Here is a 22,331-nt window from a genome sequence, read left to right as displayed (position 1 = left end):
CACACGAGGGTGCCCAGGGTGTTTAGGCTGACCTGGGACCTGAACCCAGGTCCCCGTGTGGCTCCAGTATCACACAGCGGTGCCCTACCTCCTGTGATTTTCCTACGCACTCTCTTTGTGAACTCCTTACCTTTAAGTATGTTTCTCCTCTCACTTCATATAGGAACTGGCACTCTGTTCTCTTCAGGATGGATATAGTGGAGCCGCTCACGTGAATTCTCAAGGCTGAAAATGCCAAGGAGATAAATGAACATCTTGCTCATTTTAAAATGTATTAGATGGTCACATTTATTTACCCTTGATTCAGTCTATCAAGAATATCTGAAACAAGTAATCTGAATCCAGGGGAAAAACAAATATAAAAACAAATAGTAAAAGAACATTTAAAGATAACAATAACGAGGGCAAAAAAAATACCATCACGCTTGGGAAGGAGGGTCTGGCAGCAGTTTCCAGGGTCCTGAGTGACAGATTCCCAGGCTTTGCTCCATAGATCCTCACTCCAGCCCAGACTGAAAGCCTTTGAAACCTGGCTTTAGATTTGGCTTATAGTGCTAAACTTAGAAGCTGGAATTTAGTTTTGAGTTCCTTATAAAAGTGCTAATAAATAGTTAGTATTAGGTGTAAGGTAAAGATTGAGGAGAGAGTTACAGGGTCTTGACTTTCTCAAAGCATCCTTCTGCACTGTTATCCTTCCGACTAACGAGTGGTAAAGGCATCCTCACTTTGAGACCCATTGATATGGCCCACCTTCCCAGCCTGGGTGTGTAAGCACACACAACACACAACAGCAGTAAGGCGACAGCAAACTGTGGGCCTGTCTTCTACCAGAGGATGGCTAAACGCTTATCAAAGCATCATCCCAAATTTTTCCAATAGCCCAGCTAGGTTGATATCCCAATCTTAATTTATATATTCATCTTTCAGAGGCCTTGAGAGATCAGAGAACTTGATCCTTAGCTTAGACAATGATCAGCACAGTTAGGAGTTTAACCCCACCATGTCTGACTCCAACCTTATTTATTTATTTATTTATTTTAGAGATTTTTGTTATAGATTTTCATTTTGTTATTTTTGTTATCTATTTTTTATATAGACTTTTGTTTTGTGTGTGTATAAGAGAGACAGAGAGAAAGAAAGGAAGAAATCACCCCCCAGGGGGGCATGGTCATACCACAGTCCCTTCTCCTCCAGTCTCCTCTTGGGATTTTGGGCATGCATGCACACATGTCTAGCGTGAATTTCATGCTGCCAAGTCTGGGACTCAAACTGTGGTCAACCATGTGGAAATTGAGCACCTTATCCACTGCTCCACCTGCTGGCCGCTCCAGCCCTATTCTTTACACCATGATTTTCCAGTATAAATTAGTGTCAGTTGTCAGTGGACTGTCAAAATACTGTCCTGTTGGGAACAGCAGATGGTGTAGTGGTTATGTCGCTGGACTCTGATATGGCTGACCATGGTTCCAGAGTCCCAGACCTGGTGGCTTCAAAATCATGCCGGCAGGTGGCATAGTGGTTAAGGAAGGGTACTGGACTCCCACATGGCCAACCATGGTTTGAGTCCTGCACCTGGTGGCTTACTTTCTCACTTTCTCTCTCTCTCTCTTTTTCTCTCTCTCACCGTGTCCCACTCTGGTCAAATTAAAAAATAGATTGATCAATCGATAGATAGATAGATAAATAAATAAAACAAAATCATGCCAGGTACATGTGTATGCGTGCCTAAGATTCCAGGAGGAGAATAGAGGAGAAGGGATTGTTGTGTGTCCATCCCTCTGTGGGGTGATTTCTCACTTTCCCTCTCATTGTGTCTGTCTCTCTCTCTGGTGAATGCACATGTCCAAAGGCAAAAAACAATCTCTAACTAATACTGCCATTAATATTTATGGATCTCCTTTCACACATAGTATCATTTACTGGCCTCTTCCTTGCCAGGCAAATGCAATGTATCTTTGCATATAACAAATCCCCAGATTTGTCTTTACTAAAATCAATTTCCATAAAAAAAAAGAAAAAAGGTAAAAAGGAATGCAAACCAGGGTGTATGGTCCATATATATTTGGCCCACTGATTTTTTTTTTTTAAACCAACATGGATTTTTCTTAACTATGCTAAATTTCATGACTATTCCAGATACAATGTGCCCAAAATGACTGAAATGAGACAAAACTATAGAAACAGTCTAAAACTGAGCAGAGAAGTCAAAGCAAAATAATTATTAGCAAACAATGACAAGTAAAACAGCAAGGACTGGATCCACCCAGACTCATGTTCAGCCAATGCGAAGGGTCGTTCCTCATCTCACTGGGACTCGGTATCTCACTGCGCATTTCATCCCAGTCGCCCCCTGCTGGAAGGGAGAGTCTTTGTCCTTTAATGAAAGAACTGTTTTCTTACGGAGGCCAGTGGATTCCATCCTGGAGGCAGTGTTGACTGTATCTCCAAACAGGCAATATCGAGGCATCTTTATTCCCACAACTCCAGCAGCACAGGGACCTGGAATGGAGAATCGAAAGCAGGAAGTTGAGGCGATGGAAACTGCACACTAAGTAAGATAGGTATGTTCTGGGACCAGCAGATGGCGTAATGGTTACATCGCAAGACTCCTATGTAGTCAACCACAGTTCTGGTCCCGGACCCAGTGGCTAAAAACTCACATGTGCATGCCCAAAATCCCAAGAGGAGACTGAAGGAGAAGGGACTGTGGTGTGGCCATCCCTCCTGGGGCGGGGAAGAGGTGATTTCTCACTTTCTGTCTCTCTGTCTCTGTCTCTCTGGTGTACATGCCCTATAGCAAAAAAAAATCTCTGTCTAAAAAAAGTGGATAAGTTCTTCACAGGGTCAACAATGCTGAATACTTCCTGTCCTGTCACGGGGAGGTAGCTGAGGGTATGAAACAGGAGCTGTGACTTTGATTAAAATGGACATATTTAACAAGAATAGCACCATTATTCAATGCACGATTGCAGAATGTAGTTTGCCCTGGTAAACACAAAACAAAATGAAGCAAAACAACAACAAAAAATTGCTCTCAATAGGAAGGCATCCAGAGAGATGAATCACAAAGGTGGGAAGTCCTTCTTGATATTTGACATAGAAGGCTCTCAGGAAAGATGAGCGTGACCCCAAATCCCACTGCTTGTTGGCTGTGCTAGGCCACACAACCCCACACTCTGGCTGCTGGAGGGCACCAAAGACGTGAAGTTTCAGTGACCCAAGTTCGTTTTATATTTTATTTTAGGGTGGCATTTCTGGAGTTAGTGGCACAATTATGTAAGACCCAGGAGACAGGAACTTGGCATAATCTGTCTTAAGCATTTCATGGGTTATGTGAATGCACACACATTGGGTGGGAGAAACTGATGGCACGAGGCAGCCTAACAACCAGAACGAAAGCCCAGACAACGCTGAGCACTGTGGCATGTGGGGTAGGAAAGAAGAATTGTTCCATGAGGTATTTGTGGAATGACTGCATGCAAGAAGTTTCAGATTTTAGAAGTTAAAGATTAACTTAGAAACTGCAACACTGAGGGTAGGGTTAATGATTAATGTTTAAGGTGGCTTGTTGTGTTTCATTCTATATGAGTTTCTTTATAGATTTATCCCACCAGTACTCTTTTTAAGAACACTGAAAAAAAATAAATCAAACTGTGCATCTTCCCCTGAGTCCGGGCCCTTTGCTGTCAGCTCTGATGAAAAACAAACAATGAAACAAAAATAAAAACCAAACAGAAACTCTCGGGAGGGAAAGCACAGTAGAGGCAGCCATCCATCAGGACTCTCAGAGCTCCCCGCCCCCCAACATCAGGCTGTGCACTAGGGCTGGTGGGCCTATCTACAAATGACTCCTTATTTCACAATGACAAAGTGGCCAAGGGTCTGGTAGTGAAAAGAATCCCTGCAGATATTATGTCTCGTTCTTAAGGATCGATATCTAACTTTGCAACTTTTCCATTTCTTAGGCCTCAACTCCTCCAGGTAAGTGTTGGATATTCCTCTCATGCCAGCTAGTGTGGAGGGGCCAGGTCTGGTGATCACCTCTGGCATGGAGCAAATCACAGGGGAAGGAGATCGAGCAGAGAACCTGGACTCTAATTTCCCTGATGTGGTTCTGTCAGGCCGATTGCTAAGCCTTCCTTCAGCCTAGCGATTCGTGATGGGTCGGAAAAGAGACAGTGTGCTACTTCTGTGGCCAGAGAGCTTGCCAGGAGGTTCTCTCAAGAGTATATGGAAACATCTGTGACTTTCGCTTATAGACATGACTGAGGAAGGTCACGGCTGTGTTCCTGGATGTCAAAGACATGGCAGTGGTTTTTAAATTCTATTTACTGTCACTTTGAAAAATCTCATCATGAAAAATCTCATCATGCAGTTGGCATGGTGGTTACTTTGCTGGACTCCCATGTAGTTGACTGTGGTTTGAGTCCTGGACCTGGCAGCTTAAAACTCACACCAGGCACATGTTCCCTTTGACCAAGACCCTGGGAGGAGAATGGAGAAGGGATTGCAGTGTGGTCGTCTCTTCTGGAGAGTGGTTTCTCACTTTCTGTCTCTCTGTCTCTCTCTGTCTCTCCAGCAAGTGCCCGTGCCCGATAGCAAAAATCTCTCTCTAAAAAAATAAACGAATTTGGGACCAGCAGGTGGTGTAATGGTTATGTTGCTGGACTCCCACATACTTGACTGCAGTTCAAGTCCCAGACCCAGCAGCTTAAAACTCACACCAGGCACATGTTCCCTTTGACCAAGACCCTGGGAGGAGAATGGAGAAGAGATCGTGGCATGGCCATTCCCCCTGGGTGTGTGTGTGTGTGTGTGTGTGTGTGTGTGTGATTTCTCACTTTCTGTCTTTCTCTGTCTCTCTGGCAAGTGCAGATGTCCTACAGCAAAAATTTCTCTTAAAAAAAAAAGGGGGGGGGTCCAGCAGGTGGCTTGGTGGTTAGGGACACTGGACTCCCACATGGCTGACTGCAGTTCAAATCTCAGACCTGGCAGCTTTCTCTCTCTCTCTCTCTCTCTCTCTCACTCTATCCCTCTCTAGTCAAATTGAAATAAATGAATGAATAGATAAAGTTAAATAAAAATAATTTGAAAAAAAAAATAGGAGGAAAACTCTCACCAGGGCCTACCCCATAGCATGCTGCCTAAGGAAACAGATCCCACATGACCCTCTGTGGTTTGAATCTAGTCCCAGTGGCTTGAAAAACACGCTTGAGTACATGTGCATGTGTGCCCCAAATCCTGATGGGATAGGGGAATGGAAGAAAAGGGATTATAGCATGACCGTAGCCCACTGGAGTTCTCTCTCTCTCTCTCTCTCTCTCTCTTTCTCTCTCTCTCTCTTTCTCTCTCTGGTGAGCAAATGTGACCTCTTGTAAGAAAACTTTTAAAAAGAGAAATTTCACCAATACCTCACTCAATCAATAAATATTTTCTATCAGGCTTTGAACTAGGCACTGTGGATATAGAATGACTTGCAAATGCAGCTGTTCTCGTCCTTGCCGTAAAGCCTGGAGTGATCCTTTGGGTTTTCTGTACTCAAGGTCTTTTGTAAGACTTGGAGAGATTAAAGGAGCAGTGACAAATGATAGAGAGATGTGATTTAATGATCTAATAATGACACTGATTCGATAATGGAGTGAGTTGATTTGGGAAATAGTGAATTTTGAGGGAGTCCTGAGACTATTCTAAAAATTCTTACTCATCTTAGAACCTACAAAGGTGATTTATGTACTGCAAAGGATTCATCTACATGATTTGCAAGTTGCTCTCTAACTTTGTTTTTCTATAATACTTGTAACTCATCTTTTAAAATCTGTGTTTGAAGTCAGCAGGTAGCCTAGTGGTTAGCACTGGACTACCACAAGGCTGACTGCTGTTCAAGTCCTGGACCTGCAGTTGTGAAATTTACACCAGGCACATGTGTATGCATGCCCAAAATCCTGAGAGGAGATGGAAGAGAAGGGATTGCGGCATGGCTGTATCCCCCTGTGTCTGTGTGTGTGTGTGTGTGTGATTTTCTTTGTCTCCCCAGTGAGCACGTGCACCTTATAGCAAAAAAGTTCTCAAAAAAACAAACAACAATGACAACAAACCCCTCTATGTTCAAGTCTGTTAAACTAAATATGGCCTGAAGCTGCTTGCACACTGAGTCCTGTGTAACAAACTGCACCCTAGTTTAGTACATAAACTGAAGGTCTAACTTAGGAGCATACTTTGTAACAAATAGCTGAGTCTTAGCCAACATAAGAGGACATTTCAGCCAATCTCCAATCTCCAGCTGATCAGACCAGGTCCATATAAGCCAAATGCCTCATTGTGCCAAGTCCAGATAGGCAAAGGCCAAGTTGTAACTGATGAAGCCTGTTCTCTACTTCAGCTCTGTTTTCTGTCTATAAATACTGACTGACGGCGTTACTCAGTGGGTTCTCTGAACCTGTTCTGCTTCTGAGGGCCACCCAGTTGGTAGAATTGTTCTTAGTCCAATTAATGTCAGTTAAATTTAGTTTATCTAAAATTTTTCTTTCAACCTGACCACATAACTTTCAGGGTCTTTGAAGCGACTTGTACTTTCTGAACCACTGTGGTGGGGGAAGGTATAAATCTTGTAGGAATTTAATCACGTATTTTCTCCCCTGTAGCTAATCTAGTATCCTTAAGATACCATAATATTTTAGTGCAAAAAAATATATATAGAATTGAAGGTAGAGAGAGGGAGGGATGGGGAGAAGAAAATTGGTAGAATTGTTCTTAGTCCAATTAATGTCAGTTAAATTTAGTTTATCTAAAATTTTTCTTTCAACCTGACCACATAACTTTCAGGGTCTTTGAAGCGACTTGTACTTTCTGAACCACTGTGGTGGGGGAAGGTATAAATCTTGTAGGAATTTAATCACGTATTTTCTCCCCTGTAGCTAATCTAGTATCCTTAAGATACCATAATATTTTAGTGCAAAAAATATATATAGAAGTTGAAGGTAGAGAGAGGGAGGGATGGGTAGAAGATAAATAAAATAGAAGTGCTGACTTAAATAGCAGGTCCAGAGTTTCTAGTGTTTGTATGTTGTTGGTGTTTTTCATTCCAGGGGTCAAAGGTGCTGTCAAAGGCATTGTTCTTGGAGCTTCTGGGTCTAAATGTGTCAGGACATGTCACAGGACCCCTGATTTGGCACATAGAATTCAAGTGTAAACCTCATGTGAAAACTGATCACTTCGAAAGCCTTTTGTCTTTCTGATTTAGTTGGTGCACAGAGTTCCACATGGCTCCCTTCAGGTGCTCAGCTTCGTACCTGAGTGAACTCCAATGCGGATCCATATTGGGAGGCCAGGGAGATGCTCCAGCTCAAACGTCCCCATGAAGCTGAGGATGTCCAAGGCCATCTTGGCAATGTCTATTGCATGCCGGTTGCCGTTTCTCTTGGGCAAGCCACTAGCAACCATGTAGGCATCACCAATGGTTTCCACCTGTGGGAACAGTTTCTCATCAGTGGACCTGCCCCTTTGAAAGGCAGGAAGGAAGCAGAAGTGGCTAATCACGTTTCGAATACGGAAAGGTTCTTGGGAACTAGGTCTGTGCAGAGAGCCCCGTTCACTTTTTCTGGGGCCAGTTCAAGACTAATTCTATGATAATTTCTTCTACATTTTCATAATTGAGTTAGATGAAAGATTAAACCAGTTATAAAGGATTTTAAGCATATAGAAGTATTTCATGATTATACAAATCTTCCATATGTGATGATAATTAAATGTTTAAATAATCTAAATAATTTTATGAAATTATAGGAGCATCCTAATTACCAAAAAAAAAAATCATCTTTAGCACTTGTCATTTTTTTCCCATATTATTTGACAAAAAAAAAAAAAAAATCATAGGTGCCAGAACCAGCAGATGGCATAATGGTTACATTGCTGGACTTCCACATAGTTGACTGCAGTTCTAGTCCTAGACCTGGCAGTTTAAAACTCATGCCAAGTAATTGTGCATGCATGCCCAAAATCCCAAGAGGAGAATGGAGAAGAAGGGATTGCGACATGACCAAACCCCCTGGAGGCTGATTTCTTGCTTTATGTCTGTCTCTCTCTCTCTCTCTCTGACGAGTGCACTCACCCTGTAACAAAAATCTCCCTCTCAAAAAAAAAGGTTGTATCTTCTTCTAAGACATAATACACATCTTGTAGTGTGGTATCTATGTATAAGTCCAGTGTCTTCTCTGCTTCATCTGCAATCAGCCTAAACACTGTCCATTTTTTGGAGGTGATTTGAGAATATCCCATTTTCTCTAAATACATCTAAAATTCAGTTCTGCTGAATTTTATGTTGTTTCTTTTGTGTTGCTTCTTGAACAGTAATTTTGACTTCTGACTCTTCTAATTCTTCCAATTCTCTTCATGTTAGCGCAAATTTAACCACTCATTGATTAAATGTTAAATTAGAGAAGACGATACCTGGGTAAGAAACAACTAATGACCTCGGGCTGTGTGATCCTTTCAGCCTGTGAGGTGAAGTGGTTACCTTGTAGACGTCGTGGTGGTCAACAATTTGGTCAAAACTCTTATAGATGTCATTTAGCATGTCCACCACTTCCATGGGGGTGCTGTATTTGCAGATAGTGGTGAAACCCACGATGTCACTGAAGTAGATGGTGACTTCCTCATAGAATTCGGGCTCCACAATGCCTTTCTCCTTCAGAGACTTGACCACTAGCCTAAACAAAGAAGGAAAAATAAATACATTAGATTTCAGCACATTTTTTGGTCTTTCGTAAGACAGTTGTAATTGTCCATGAGGAATTTTAAACTTAGGAATTTCCAGTGAAATGGTAGCTAGAAAGCAAAGATACGCTGCCTCCTGGACTGTAATATGAACATATATATTTTTTTGAGAGGTTTTTGCTATAGGGCGTGTGCACTCACCAGAAAGAGAGAGAGAGACAGAAAGTAAGAAATCGCCCCACAGGGGGCATGGCCACGCCACAGTCCCTTCTCCTCCATTCTCCTCTTGGGATCTTGGGCACACATGCACACGCACCCAGCGTGAGTTTAAGCCACCTGGTCCGGGACTCAAACTGTGGTCAGCTACATGGGAATCCAGCAACATAGCCATTATGCTAACTGCTGGTCCCATGTAATAAGAACATATTATACAGCACATATATGATACATGTATTTGAACTCAGACGAATATGAGTAAGTTCAACAGGTTCTTTTTTTTTTTTTTTGAGAGAGATAGAATTTTTTTCTCTTTTTTCCTATAGGCCACATGCACGTACCATAGAGACAGAGAGACAGAAAGTGAGAAATCACCCCCTGGGGGGCTGCAACCCCTTCTCTTCCATTCTCCTCTTGGGATTTTTGGGCACGCATGCATACATGCCTGGTGTGTTTTAAGCAACCTGGTCTGGGAGTTGAATTGCAATCAACTACATGGGCGTCCAGTCCAGCAATGTAACCATTTCATCTTATGGTCCCCAGAGGTTCTTAATATTTGATTATTAATCCCATACACATTCATCATGCCCTTAATACCAACCCAGCCCTGATGCATATACAACTTGCCCACTTATTATCTCTCACTGATAACCACTCTTAAGTATATAGCTCTGTACACAAAAGCTGAGGAGGAGAGAGTGTCATGTAAGAGCTTGAATAATCACAGCTATCAGATCTGACTTTTATTTATTTATTTTTTCCTAAGGAGTTTTTGCCTTACAGCATGTGCACTTGCTGGAGAGAGAGAGAGAGGGAGACAGAGATAGCAAGAGAGAAAGTGAGAAATCATCCCCCAGGGAGTATATCCATGCTGCAATCCCTTCTCCTCCATTCTCCTCCCGGGATCTTGGGCACACATGCCACATACCTAGCATGATTTTCAAGCCACTGGAACCAGGACTAGAACTGCGTTTGGTCATGGGGGAGGCCAGCGATATAACCACTATGCCATCTGCTGACCCTCTGACTTTTCTTTGAAGTCAATAGTTTTACTTCCCTGGCAGTGTTTAATAATATTATGAAGGAATAATGCACTTTAAAATGATGACAGAGGCCAGCAGGTGGCATGGTGGTTAAGGCACTGGACTCCCACATGGCCGACTCAAGTTTGAATTCTGGACCTGGAGACTTGTTTTCTCACTTTCCCTCTCTTTCTTTCTGTGTCTCTCTGGTGAGTGCACATGGGCTACAGCTAAAGTGAAAAAATAACAATAGTAATAAATAAAATTAAATAAATAATCCTTTTAAAACATTAGTGATAAGGGCTGGCAGGTGGCATAGTGGTTAAGGGCTCTGGACTCCCACATGGCTGACAACGGGGTTGAGTCCCAGACCTCAAGGCTTCCTTTATATCGTCTCTTTCTCTCTTTGTCTTTCTGGTCAAAACTGAAAAATAATGATAATACATAAACAATTCTTTAAAAATTAATTATGACATATTATGAACCAAAATTTATGTGATGTACTTTGAGCCAGATTTGGGTCCTTTAAAAGCAAAGTCAATGGCTACATAAACAAATTAAAATTCTGCTGAAACTGTAGAAGTGAAATGGAAACAACTTAGAATATCTTTGGTGAGATATAAGGAGCAGCATCTTGGACTCAGAGTTGAGAGGGAAGAACCTCCTCTGTGGCCATGTGGCCTTTTCACTGTGAAGGAGGAACGGTGGCTGACATGAGGCAGCCTGACGTGGGGATCGCTTTGTAGTGGACCTGAGTGTGGAATCCACCAGGATTTGCTTTGATTTGATTCTGCCAGAATCATGACCCAAAGCTGGGAGGTGCCATTAGAGGTCATTAAGAATAAATCCTCTAGTTTCACAGATGTGAAAGTTGGGGCGTAAAGAGGAAGGACAGCTTTTTTGTTTTTTTTAGAGAGAGAGATAATTTTTTTCCTATAGGGTGCATGTGCTCACTAGAGAGATAGAAAGTGAGAAATCACCCCCCCCCAAAGGGGGATGGTTCTGTCACAATCCCTTCTCTTCCATTCTCCTCTTGGGATTTTTGTCATACACGCACACATGCCCGGCATGAGTTTGAAGTCGCCAGGTCTGGGACTTGAACTGCTACCGACTACACGGGAGTCTAGCTGTGTAACTATTACACCATTTGCTGGTCCCAGAAGGACAACTTTTATAAGGTCCCACAGCTCACTGAGGACAGAGCCAGGACAGAACTCAACAGCATCCGCCTTTCCATCTTTAAATTTCCCTGTACTTCCTCCGCAGTCCTGCCCTTGGGAATCTGGGAGATGGGGAAGGTCTGGATGGGGCTGACCGTAGCAAAAAAGGAGCACCTGGGACTCTCCCAGAACCCAAGCAGCCAGCCAACCACCAAGATTCATAACACTCATTTGGATAATGTGCAAACATCGAATGCAGGTACACTTTCCAGGGAGAAACAGAGAGACAGAGAGAGGAAAGGGGAGAAACTGTCTCTCGATGGGGTGTGGTCATGCCACGATCCTGCATTTCTCCATCCTGTCAGGATTTTGGTCACACAAGCACTGGTGCCTGTCACGTTTGTCAAACCGCCAGAGCATTTGGCCATGAGGGCTCCGACCCTCTTAAGCACTAGGCTGTGGGGCTGGCTCGAGGGCAGCATTTTCAGTTGGTGCTATGATGAAACCTGGGACCTTTGAAAATGCTCCTCTGATGTGATTTATTGAATTCTGGAGGACACATCTGGGGCCGTTGTTCTTAACATGCCAAGTATCAAATGCACAGTATTCTGAATACCAGGTAGATGTAGTGATTCGATGGGATATTCTGCCACTTTTACCCGTTTTACTGCTTATATACAAAAATTCATGTGAGATTGGAAATAGTGCCGTGCCCAGAGAGAGAAACCAATGCTGACAGATAAATGAAGGAAGCTGAACATGGTGAGCTTGGAAACAGGTTGTGACACAGGCAGAATTAGTGTACACAGGAGATGTCTGGCAAAGACTTTCCATGAGAAGAAAAACATTTTTCTTTTTTAATTTTTTTACAAGTGCCAGAGGGTTCACGCTTCTGTCAGAGACTGAAAGCACTCCCCAATGGAGCATGGTCACGCCAGTTTCTTCTCCTTCTGGTTCCTACATACAGTATTAAATTTGTCTTTCACAATAAATATTTCTTTTGATTCTTCTAGTTATTATTCATGCATGTTTCAGTTTAATTTTGCAAATAAAAAGACATTTTACTTAAATAATCAAGGCGATTCGTGCCCGAGTCCTGGTGTATGGTAGCTGTTCATTGTGAACTTTGTCAATCCAGTTAAAACCTCTGCCATCTAGTGGCCGAGGTGGTGTATTGACTCGAGCTAGGAAAGAGACTGAGGTGGGGAGCCAGCTGTTTCAGACCATTTGAGCGACTTTGTTGTGTAAAACCAGAGATGATGAAACCCTGGGAAGGAAGCCAGATGACAAGGAGGATGTTTCATCACAACTCAGCATTGAAGGCCAGGCAGGGAGTTGTGTCTTTGTGTGTGCATGTGTGCACGCATGTGTTCGAGAGAGACACAGAGACAGAGAGAGAGGAAGAGGAGAAAGCATTTTCCGTGGGATGGCACTGTAATCCCTTCTCCATATTTCTGTCCTTTCAGGATTTTGCATGTGCATGCTCATGTACTGAGCATGTTTCTCAAGCTGCTGGGCCCAGGGCTTGAACTGCACAGTTGGCCATGGGGATCTGGCTGCCGTAACCACCAGGCTGTGGAGCTGGCCCAGGAATTATGTATTATATATAGAGGCTCCAAAAAGTTTTTGGGAAAATGGAATTAAATTATAAGTTTATTTTGGTGCAAAAACCTTGAAATCCACACATAGTGTTTTCACAATACACATTTTTCTATGAACTTTTTTGTTTTTTGAGAGGTTTTGCTATAGGGCACATGCAGTTGCCAGAAAGAAAGAGACAGAGAGATAGAAAGCAAGAAATCACCCCCAGGGGGGATGACCATGCCGCAATCCCTTCTCCTCCATTCTCTCGGGATCTTGGGTATGCACGCACATGCGCCCGGCATGAGTTTAAGCCACCGGGTCCGGTATTCAAACCGTGGTCGGTTACATGGGATTTCAGCCACATAGCCATTACACTAACTGCTGGTTCCATCTATGAACTTTTTGAAGGCCCCTTACATAACATTTTCAGAGCTGTCCCTGAGGTAAATATGAAGGATCCCAGCCCATTACTAGGGTGGGCTCTATTCTCAGAGTGTTTCCAGGCATTCTGAGGACTCATGAGTTTTGCATTACATTTCTTCAGGTCCCAACACTGAGCAGAGCCCCTGTGTAATTCTTGCGTCCTGACTTAGGCCTGCAGAAAAGAAACCGTTATCTAGAGAACTGTTTGTATGGAAAAGAAAACTGCTCATATAACCTAAAAATCTTTCTCTTACACATATAGAGCTGATATTCTAAATAAAATGAAGTTTCAAAATAAAATAATTGATGCAAGTTTTATATAAAAGCCATAGTTGCTGTATATAACAGTAATACTGTGGCTATTCTAGGCACTTTGTAAGTTTCTGCATAGTATCTCAGGAAATTTTTAGAAGCCCCTGGAAGACAGATAGGAAGCTGAGGCTTAGAGCATTTTGGTAACTTGCTCAAGATTATTCTTCAATTGTAGGTGGGGGAACCAGGCTTTGAAGTCAGGCCTACCTGACCTCAATTTCCCTGATTCCACCCAAAACTGGGCTGCCTAGCTGCTTCTTACTCTAGCAGTACAGTGTATTATCTCTTGCAAAAGCTGTCAAAATTATAAATGGCGTTGTTTATTTTAACTTGTGTTAAACCTTGACTAAATCGAGCCCGGGAAGGCCATGAAGAGGCTGTTCTCATGCAAGTATGCCTGGTAACAAGCACTGTCAGTGCTCTGTCAGACACAACCTTGCACAAAGACCACTGCAGCCTGACATGGGAAGTACTTCTGCAAGGACATCTGGCTAGAAGCTGCCTGTCCAACCAATAACAAGGTCACCCACACAAGTGGCATCAATTCACCCTTGTTTTTGACCCTGGAGAACCGTGGCCAAACAACGGACATATTCTCCATTCCCACCCTTATGGGTTTTAAAATCTGTCTGAGATTGTAAGACCTGGCAATGCATACTCAAGGCTGTTTGAATCTGTGTCCCCTGGGAGGGTTGTAACTCTTAGGAGCTGAAATAAAACTCTTTCACGTTACTAAGATGTGTGCCCTGTCTCTGTAAGGGTCAGCATACTTTCACGAGAAGAGAACATTGCTTCTCACTTGTGTACACTTGTGGGCTGGGCCTATTTTCTAGCTCATCACATTTTAATTGTTTGCTTATCTTAACCTTTTCCAGTTATTACTCAGGTAGAAACTCTTAGAAAGCTTTAAACTGTTTGGGAATTTCAACCTTCCTTTCTCTTCTGTCATGGCTGTAATAATGCTTCCCAAATGGAAGTCAGCCTGGCGATGTCCCCATGGCAAGCCCTCTAATGTTTCCCCTACTTCACCGAGGATAGTTCTTCTTGGAACTTGGCTCCCAGGTGTGGTGAGAAGAAGAAAGTAGAGAAACTAACACTTAGTTCCTGAAAGTGTCTTATAGCACATATATTCTGTAGGAAAACTTTAGTTTCCATTTTGAGATAGAGGAGAGATAAACTTGCCTAAGGTCCCCATAATGGCTATGTCTCTGGACTCCCATGTAGTCAACTGTGAATCGAGTCCCAGACCTGGAGGCTTAAACTCACTCCGGGCGTGTGTGCGTGCGTGCCCAAGATCCTGAGAGGAGAAGGGATTGCGGAGTGGCCATCCCCCCTGGGGATGATTTCTCGCTTTCCGTCTCTCTGTCTCTCTCTGTCTTTCTGGCTAGCGCACACGCCCTATAGCATAAACCTCTCCAAAAAAACCCCAAAAACCAAAAAACAAACAAACAGACAAAAAAACAACTTGCCCAAGGTCCCAGACTTAATAATACGTGGCAAAGAAGTGTTGGAACCTAAGTTAGTGGGTCTAATTCCATAGTCCATGGCTCCTTCCATGGCAGCACATAATCATTTGAAATAACTTTTTTCTCCTGGGTATTTATAGTGCAAACCCAAACAAGACTTAGCAAGATGCATGTATTTTTAAACCTAGAAATCTGCTGAACAATATGCTAAGGGAATATGCAAAAGGAAACAATCCTATGTAAATACAAAGGGAAAAAAAAAACCTACAACAATACTGGATAAATATGCTGAAGGTGTCAGCTTGGTACCATCAAGCATGACAACAGAATTGTGCGAGACCACGTCAGCAGACTTGCCTTACCTTGGGAGCAACATGAAGTTCAGTCTGTCAGCTCTGTCTCTCTCTGCTTTGTACAGCTGTGTCCGTTCCTCTACCAGATGTTCCAGGTTTCGGGAATACAGCTGAAGACGTCGGATCAAGGTATCCATATAACTTTCATTTTTTTGGTCATGAAAAAGGCTATAGATAGTAATAGGTAAAGAGCTTTTATACATTTTTAAGAAAAAAAATGGGCAGTCAGTAAAACAATGGGCAAATACGATGAACAGGCAATTCAAAAATTGTAAAGATCACCAATAGACATGAAAAGTTTAGCCTCAGGAGAAATAAATAAATAGATAAATAAATAAATAAGGTTTTAAAAAAGAAAAACATGTTAGAATGATGACAATGAGCCATACATATGCATGATACAACCTTCCTGAGGAGCAACTCTTTATTTAAAATGCCAGAAGGTCTGTAGTGTGCCAGAGAGAGAAAATGCCCCCAGTGGAGACTAGTCACGCTTCAGTCCCCTTTCCTTCATTCCTCCTTCCGGTCAGGATCCTGGGCACATGCGCATATGTGTCCAGCATGTTCTTTTTTTCTTCAAGCTGCTAAGGCCTGGATTCAAATTATGATAGGCCATATGGGATGTGGCTTCCTCTGCACAGCACTTAACTACTGCACCACAGGGATGGCCCTAGAGAACAGTCTTGTAAAATGTGTCACAAGCAGGACCAGCAGTTAGCGTAATGGCTATGTTGCTGGACTCCCACGTAGTCGACCATGGTTCACGTCCCGGACCTGGTGGCTTAAACTCACACCGGGCGCGTGTGCATGCGTGCCTAAGATCCCAAGAGGAGAACGGAAGAGAAGGGATTGTGGCATGGCCATCCCCCTGGGGGGTGATTTCTTGCTTTCTGTCTCTCTGTCTCTTCTGTCTGTCTGGCGAGCGCACGTGCCCTATAGCAAAAACCTCTTCAAAAAAAAAAAAGTGTCACAAGCTTTTGAAATGCACACACCTATAATCTCATGAACTTCACTTCTAAGAATTATCCTAAGAAACATCTATGAACATCTTTCTCTCTCTCTTTCTCCCTTTCTCTCTCTCTCTCTCTTTTTTTTTTTTTTCTCTAAGGCCTATGCACTCGCCGGAAAGACACACAGAGAGAGAGAGAGAGAAAGTGAGAAATCACCCTCTGGGGGGATGGCCACACTACAATCCCTTCTCCTCCATTCTCCTCTCGGGATTTTGGGCTTGTACCCAGTGTGTTTTTCAAATCACAGGGCCTGGGACTCCAATCATGCTGTAGGCCATGTGGGATCAGCTACCTTAACCTCTATGGCATCTGTTGGCCCAATGAATATGTTTCTGATAGCAAACATTTTAAAATAACTTAAATATGTAACAAAATCTAGTTAAACTAGTGGGGTGCAAGGGAATATTAATGTATCATAAAATACAAAATAGAATAGTTAAATGCAAAGAAGGTGCCTCCCTTCTATATTAAGTGAAAGAAGTCAATTTATAAAACAGCAAAAATGTATCATCTCATTCCTTTTTTTTAAAACTGATGGTCATCTATTGGAAAACAGGTGAGGTCTTACTTTCTTGTTTGCTTATTCATATTTTCTAAAAAGTTTAGTAAAAATTTACAGTAAGTAAAAATCCTTTTTTCATAAGAGGTTTTTGCTTTAGGGTCTATGAACTCGCAGGAAAGAGACAGAGACTGTGAAAGGGAACGTGAGAAATCACCCCAGAGGGATGGCCATGCCACAGTCCCTTTTCTGTCCTCCCAGGGCACACAGGCACATGCTCCTGGGGTGATTTTCAAGCCACCGGGTCTGGATTTCAAACTGCGGTCGGCCATGTGGGAGTCCAGCAATATAACCACTATGCCATCTGCTGGCCCCAAGAAAGAGCTTTTAAAAAAAATGGTCTAAAACTGATCATTGAAAGTATATGCCAAGTTGAACCTTAAAATGTCTATGTCAGAACAGAGCCAAGTCCTAAAACAAACAAACAAAAAACATCTTTGGATTATTCTGTTAGACTGCGGAGACTGAGATGAAAGGGCACTTGGGGTGACCCTGGGAAGTATGGAAGCTTTGACGCGGAGACTGGGCAGGGGACGTGCTGAGTTCTTGCGGTGTTGTGAGGATGGGATGATGTTCATAACACGTACGACAGTGGGAGGTTCCGATCACAACCTTTCATTATTACACAGCGACAATTACAAGTTACCGCCTCTGCTCTCAGGAGGAGACAGCCTGCATCGTAATCCGCTGGGGTGGTGGGGAATGCTTGTTAAAAGTTCAGTATATTTCTGAGTCCTATCCCAGACCTCTATGACTACAAATTGCTAGCTATGGAATTAAGAAACAGAATGTTTTAACAAGCTCCTGGGGGGAATTTTTACCTGAGTCAGAGTCTAGGGGGCAGGTGTAAAATATGAAGATGGATTGTCTCACTTTGTGATGAACTGATTCAATTAAAACAGTTTTCTCAGCTTGGATGGCTTTTTTTTTTTTTTTTAAGAAAGATTTTTGCTCTAGGGTGCTTGCACTCACTGGAGAGGCAGAGAGAGACAGAGAGACAGAACATGAGAAATCACCCCTCAGGGGGGGATGGCCATGCCACAGTCCCTTCTCTTCTATTCTCCTCTCGGGATCTTGGCCATGCACACACACACATGCCTGATGTGAGTTTAAGACACCAGGTCTGGGACTTGAACTGCAGTTGACTACGTGCAAGTCCAACAACGTAACCATTACACCATCTACTGGTCCCTGGACGGCATATTTTAATCATCTGGGAAGCTATTAAAAAAACTGCTGCCAGTTTGCATGCCAGAGCAATTACATCAGACTTCCTAGGGTAGAACCCCTGCAGTGTTTCCACAGCCCTCAGTGATTCCAAGGTTCCAAGGTGCCGCCACGTTTGAGACATCCCCCCCCCCCCCCCCCCGCCCCGTTTGAGACACCCCCCCCCCCACCCCCCCGCAGTAAAGGTTAAATAGAGGGGCCCTGTTTATCTTTGTGAGTTTGCATTCAGTCTGTAGCACTTACAGTCTCATCCGACCTTAGTAACTGGTGCGTGAAGGTGTGAAAAGGGGGAAGGAATTAAGTTCTCAGTTACTTCCTCTCGGTTTCTCAGTTCTGCCAGTGACCACGCTGTCATTAACTTCACTCTACCTCATTTCCAGCCCCAGCTCTTAGCTCATTAGGTATCGGAATCTTTTGACCTAATGAGAAATACAGAAAGTTAGAGCTGGGAGGAATCATAGGGGCCAGCAGGTAATGGTTAAGGTGTTAGACTCCTGCATTGTAGACCGCTGTTCGAGTCCTGGACCTGGAGGGAGGCTTGCTTTCTTACTTTTCCTCGCTCTCTCTCATGAGCACCTGTGGCCTATAGCAAATTATATAAATACTAATAAATAAAATAAAATAAAATAAAATAAAGAAATCATTGCGTTCAATCTAGTTTTACTAACAAGAAAACTGACACCCAGCAAACTGTTAATATTATCAGATCCTACTCTGGAAATTGGATCTCCTATCTCTTAATTCAGTATTACTTTTCTCATTCTTCAGTGGGGGTTGGGGGGGCATCTGGAATTCAATCTTATCAGATAATTGGGTGCTACTTTTTTTCTTTTTGACTCTGAATTATATTCTGATTCATGACCTAAGCTTTAAGTACCTAGGATCAAAGCTAGTTATTTTAAGATGTTTAAGATCTTAAGAAACTTGCTAATGTTAAGGATTATCTAGGGGCTTTACAGATTCTATGCAGGACCCATGTTAGACCTGCAGAAAGGTCTACAAATTATATTTTTAACAGATAAATATATGGTTGGTCTGAACTTATTTTTAATTTTAAAAGAGATTTAGAGAGATTTTTGCTATAGGGAGTGTGTGCTCTCAGAAAGACAGAGAGAGAAAAACTGAGAAATCACCCGCCAGGGGAGTGGCCATGCCACAATTCCTTCTCCTCTAGTCTCCTCTAGGACTTTTAAGTATGCATGCCCATGCGCCTGGTATGAGTTTCAAGCTGCCAGGTCCTGGCCAGGACTCAAACTGTAGTTGGTCATGTGTAGTCTAGCACCTCAACCAGTATGCCACCTGCTGGCCCCCCAGATCTATCTTTTAATAAGCAAGGTTTGACATTAGGTTTCTCTCTCTCTCTCTCATTCCTTCCTTCCTTCCTTCCTTCCTTCCTTCCTTCCTTCCTTCCTTCCTTCCTTCCTTTCGGAGAGGTTTTTGCTATAGGGCCAGAAAGACAGGAGAGACAGAAAGGGAGAAATCACCCCCCAGGAGGGATGGCTACGCCACAATCCCTTCTCCTCCATTCTTGTCTCGGGATCTTGGGCACACACACACACACACACATGACCAGCGTGAGTTTTAAGCGACCAAGTCTGGGATTTGAACCACGGTCGACTACATGGGAGTCCAGTGACATAGCCATTACATCAACTGCTGGTCCCAGACATTAGGTAACTTTCTAAGTGGTTATTTCCCTGTGAAAATGGACTGTTAAGTCTCCATATCATCTTAATTTTTTCCATAGGGTGGCCACCTCCATGCCCTATTTTTTTTTTTTTTAAAGAGAGAGAAAAAGAATATGAGCAAGAAGAGAGAAAAAAAAATAGATCTTTAAGAATTAGATTTTTTTAAAGGCTCTCTCAGTGTTGCCGTGCTTCCTGCCCTCATCTCTCAGTCAGCCAGGACCAGGTGCACACTGCCATCTCTGGCCTGTTTGGGCTGGGTAGGCCACTGTTGGGCCTTCCACGTGACTTCAACAGTGCCTTGCTGTTATGCCACTGTGGCCAGGCAGTATCATCTTAAATTTTTTAAAAAGAATTATTTATTTAATTTTATTTATTATCATTATTATTACTATTATTTTTTTAATTTGACCAGAGAGAGACAGAGAGAGAGGGGGAAAGTAAGAAAGCAAGCCACCAGGTCCGAGATCCAAACTGTGGCCGATCATGTGGAAGTCCAGCACCTCAATCACCACGCCACCTGCTGGTCCCTACCCTCTTACTGTGTATGAGATGGAAGTTAGTTGCACTATGAGGTTCTTCATCAGAATACACATTTTCTTTCTTACATGCCACGGAATGTCAATTATCATTGAAAAATATGAAATTAGTGAAGGAAAAATAACTTAGGCAGTACCCAAATATCTTGGCCAGTGTATTCTCAATTTTCTTGAAATCTGGTCTCTTTTCTGGATCTTCCTCCCAACAGCTTTTTACAAGTAGATATACCTGGAAGAAGAAAGGCAGGTTATCCCAGGGGAGGGTGAACTCAGTCAGGATAGAATCCCATCCTACTGTGTTTCTTGATAGGCATAATTAGACAGGGAATATTTTTATAATATCCTCTCTCTGACAATGAGGGTAAGAGAGCCCCAGTTCCCTGCAGTTTCTGTCTCACCCACTCTGCTTACCATTTTCCCTTGGGGAAAATGAGTGGAAAATGTGATCCCAATCAGGATGAGACTGGGCTTGGGAAAGACGACAACACAGGGGTGTGCGGGGTTTATGTTGGGGAGAGCAAAAATAGTGAGGTTCGCCGAATATGAGACAAGTTCTAAGTGGGAATCAAATCCGGACATCAGTAGTTTTCCGCCACGGCTAACGGTAGAATCACCCGGGGAGAATTTATAAAATGTCTCATATTCAGACTCCACACCAAGAGATTCTGATTTAATTAGTATGTGACGTGGCCTTAGTTTGGACTAGTTGATGTTACAGTGCTAGTGCAATTTGATCCATATGGGAAGGTCCGAGGATCAGGACGTGGGACTTCCCTGAGCAACCAGGCATGCTGCAATCTGGACTGGCTGACACTGGCAGTGGGCTGTGGCTTCAACGTTCTGTTGGAGACACCTCTGCCTGTCTCTCATGCAAAAAATAACTAAATACACTTTAAAATACACAGGACACCCCGTTAAAGTTACGTTTCAGATAAACAGTGAGTAATTCATTAGTGTAAGTATGTAGTAAATATTGCATGGGCAAAGGGGCAAAGGGCTCCCCCTCAGGTTATTGTAATCACAGCTGCAAAAGCTGACATGGAGAATGGGAGGGAGGGAGGCAGGAAGAGGGGACAGGAGAAAGCGGTGGAAGCTTCATCTCATATTTGCAGCTTTTGATTGATCAAAAAGGGTGGTGAAAACCACTTATTGTGTATAAAGTTTGTTCTCCACTCTGACTAAAAACAGGATCATAAGTGGTAATTGATGTAATTCCTGTCTGTGTACTTCGCCTGAAGGATTCCCTGGGAAGGGACTCCCACTGGACACGGACACGGTAGGTCGTCCCTCTGGTGACCTGTATTCACGACGGGTGACACTCCTGCCTTGGAAACGATCTGCTGACTGTCAGAGCAGAAGGGGCCGAGCCCCCACAGTGGGCTGACACCGCGCTGCAGGGTGAAACGCTGGGCTTTCTGAGCATTACTGAGAGAGCACGGGGTTGTCGGGAACGTCATGGCGTATCTTTTCCTATGTTTTTCTATGCAAAAGTGTGTGCTGACTTTTCCAACCACCCAGTAGTTTGAGGTGTGTATTCTACTGGAACCAGATACTAGACCTGAAATCTTATTCCTCATTTCCAATCTCAGAGCTATCCAACCACACAAACAAACTGAGGAGAAGGATGATATGGTGGGAAAGATTTTAAGCATTTGGTTATAGTCAGACTAGAAAAGACCGTTTAAGAAAAGATATGCCGATGTGTGGGGAGCAATGCCAGGATGCGGCAAAGCAGGTGAAAAGGAAGGAATGAGAAGGTGGAGACAGGAGCAGTTGCCTCTCAGAACCTTGGGCTGTGATGTGCCTGCTTTGTTGATACAGGGAGGGAAGAGGAGAGAGAAAATGGCCCACTCATGCCTGCAGAATCTGACCATAGAATTCATCTGGTAGGGTGCTTGGAAATTGAAGGAAAATGTTCCTGTTTTAATCTCTCAAGGAACAAAAGGTGGGTTTTGTTTTATTTTTAAGCCCATAAACACTTTCAAATACTTTTTTTGGCATTTTCTTAGAATATTAATGGTTGGCTAAAAGTTTTTAAAAAATTTATTAGTTTTTTTTTTTTT

At 43.0% G+C, this 22,331-nt stretch overlaps 1 protein-coding gene and 1 long non-coding RNA gene across 2 annotated transcripts in view; one reads left to right on the top strand and one right to left on the bottom strand.

The window, feature by feature from the left end:
- The window catches only part of GUCY2C (guanylate cyclase 2C), an 82,811-nt gene that overhangs the window by 5,495 nt on the left and 54,985 nt on the right, over nt 1–22,331 (bottom strand). The window contains exons 20-25 of the mRNA XM_006169964.3: nt 20,406–20,497; nt 15,258–15,416; nt 8,513–8,705; nt 7,290–7,464; nt 2,401–2,499; nt 131–225 (exon numbers count right to left, since the gene is read on the bottom strand). Coding sequence (XP_006170026.1) covers nt 131–225; nt 2,401–2,499; nt 7,290–7,464; nt 8,513–8,705; nt 15,258–15,416; nt 20,406–20,497 — 813 coding nt within the window. The remainder of the gene's footprint in view (nt 1–130; nt 226–2,400; nt 2,500–7,289; nt 7,465–8,512; nt 8,706–15,257; nt 15,417–20,405; nt 20,498–22,331) is intronic.
- The window catches only part of LOC106734051 (uncharacterized), a 34,737-nt gene continuing 27,714 nt past the window's right edge, over nt 15,309–22,331 (top strand). The window contains exon 1 of the long non-coding RNA XR_001369822.2: nt 15,309–15,377. This is a non-coding gene — a long non-coding RNA (uncharacterized LOC106734051). The remainder of the gene's footprint in view (nt 15,378–22,331) is intronic.

Source organism: Tupaia chinensis, unplaced genomic scaffold (genome assembly GCF_000334495.1).
Source record: "Tupaia chinensis unplaced genomic scaffold, TupChi_1.0 Scaffold147869_1, whole genome shotgun sequence".
In the NCBI taxonomy this organism is placed as follows: domain Eukaryota; kingdom Metazoa; phylum Chordata; class Mammalia; order Scandentia; family Tupaiidae; genus Tupaia; species Tupaia belangeri.
Note: the sequence above shows the minus strand (reverse complement) of the source record. Positions and strands in the feature narration are given on the sequence as shown.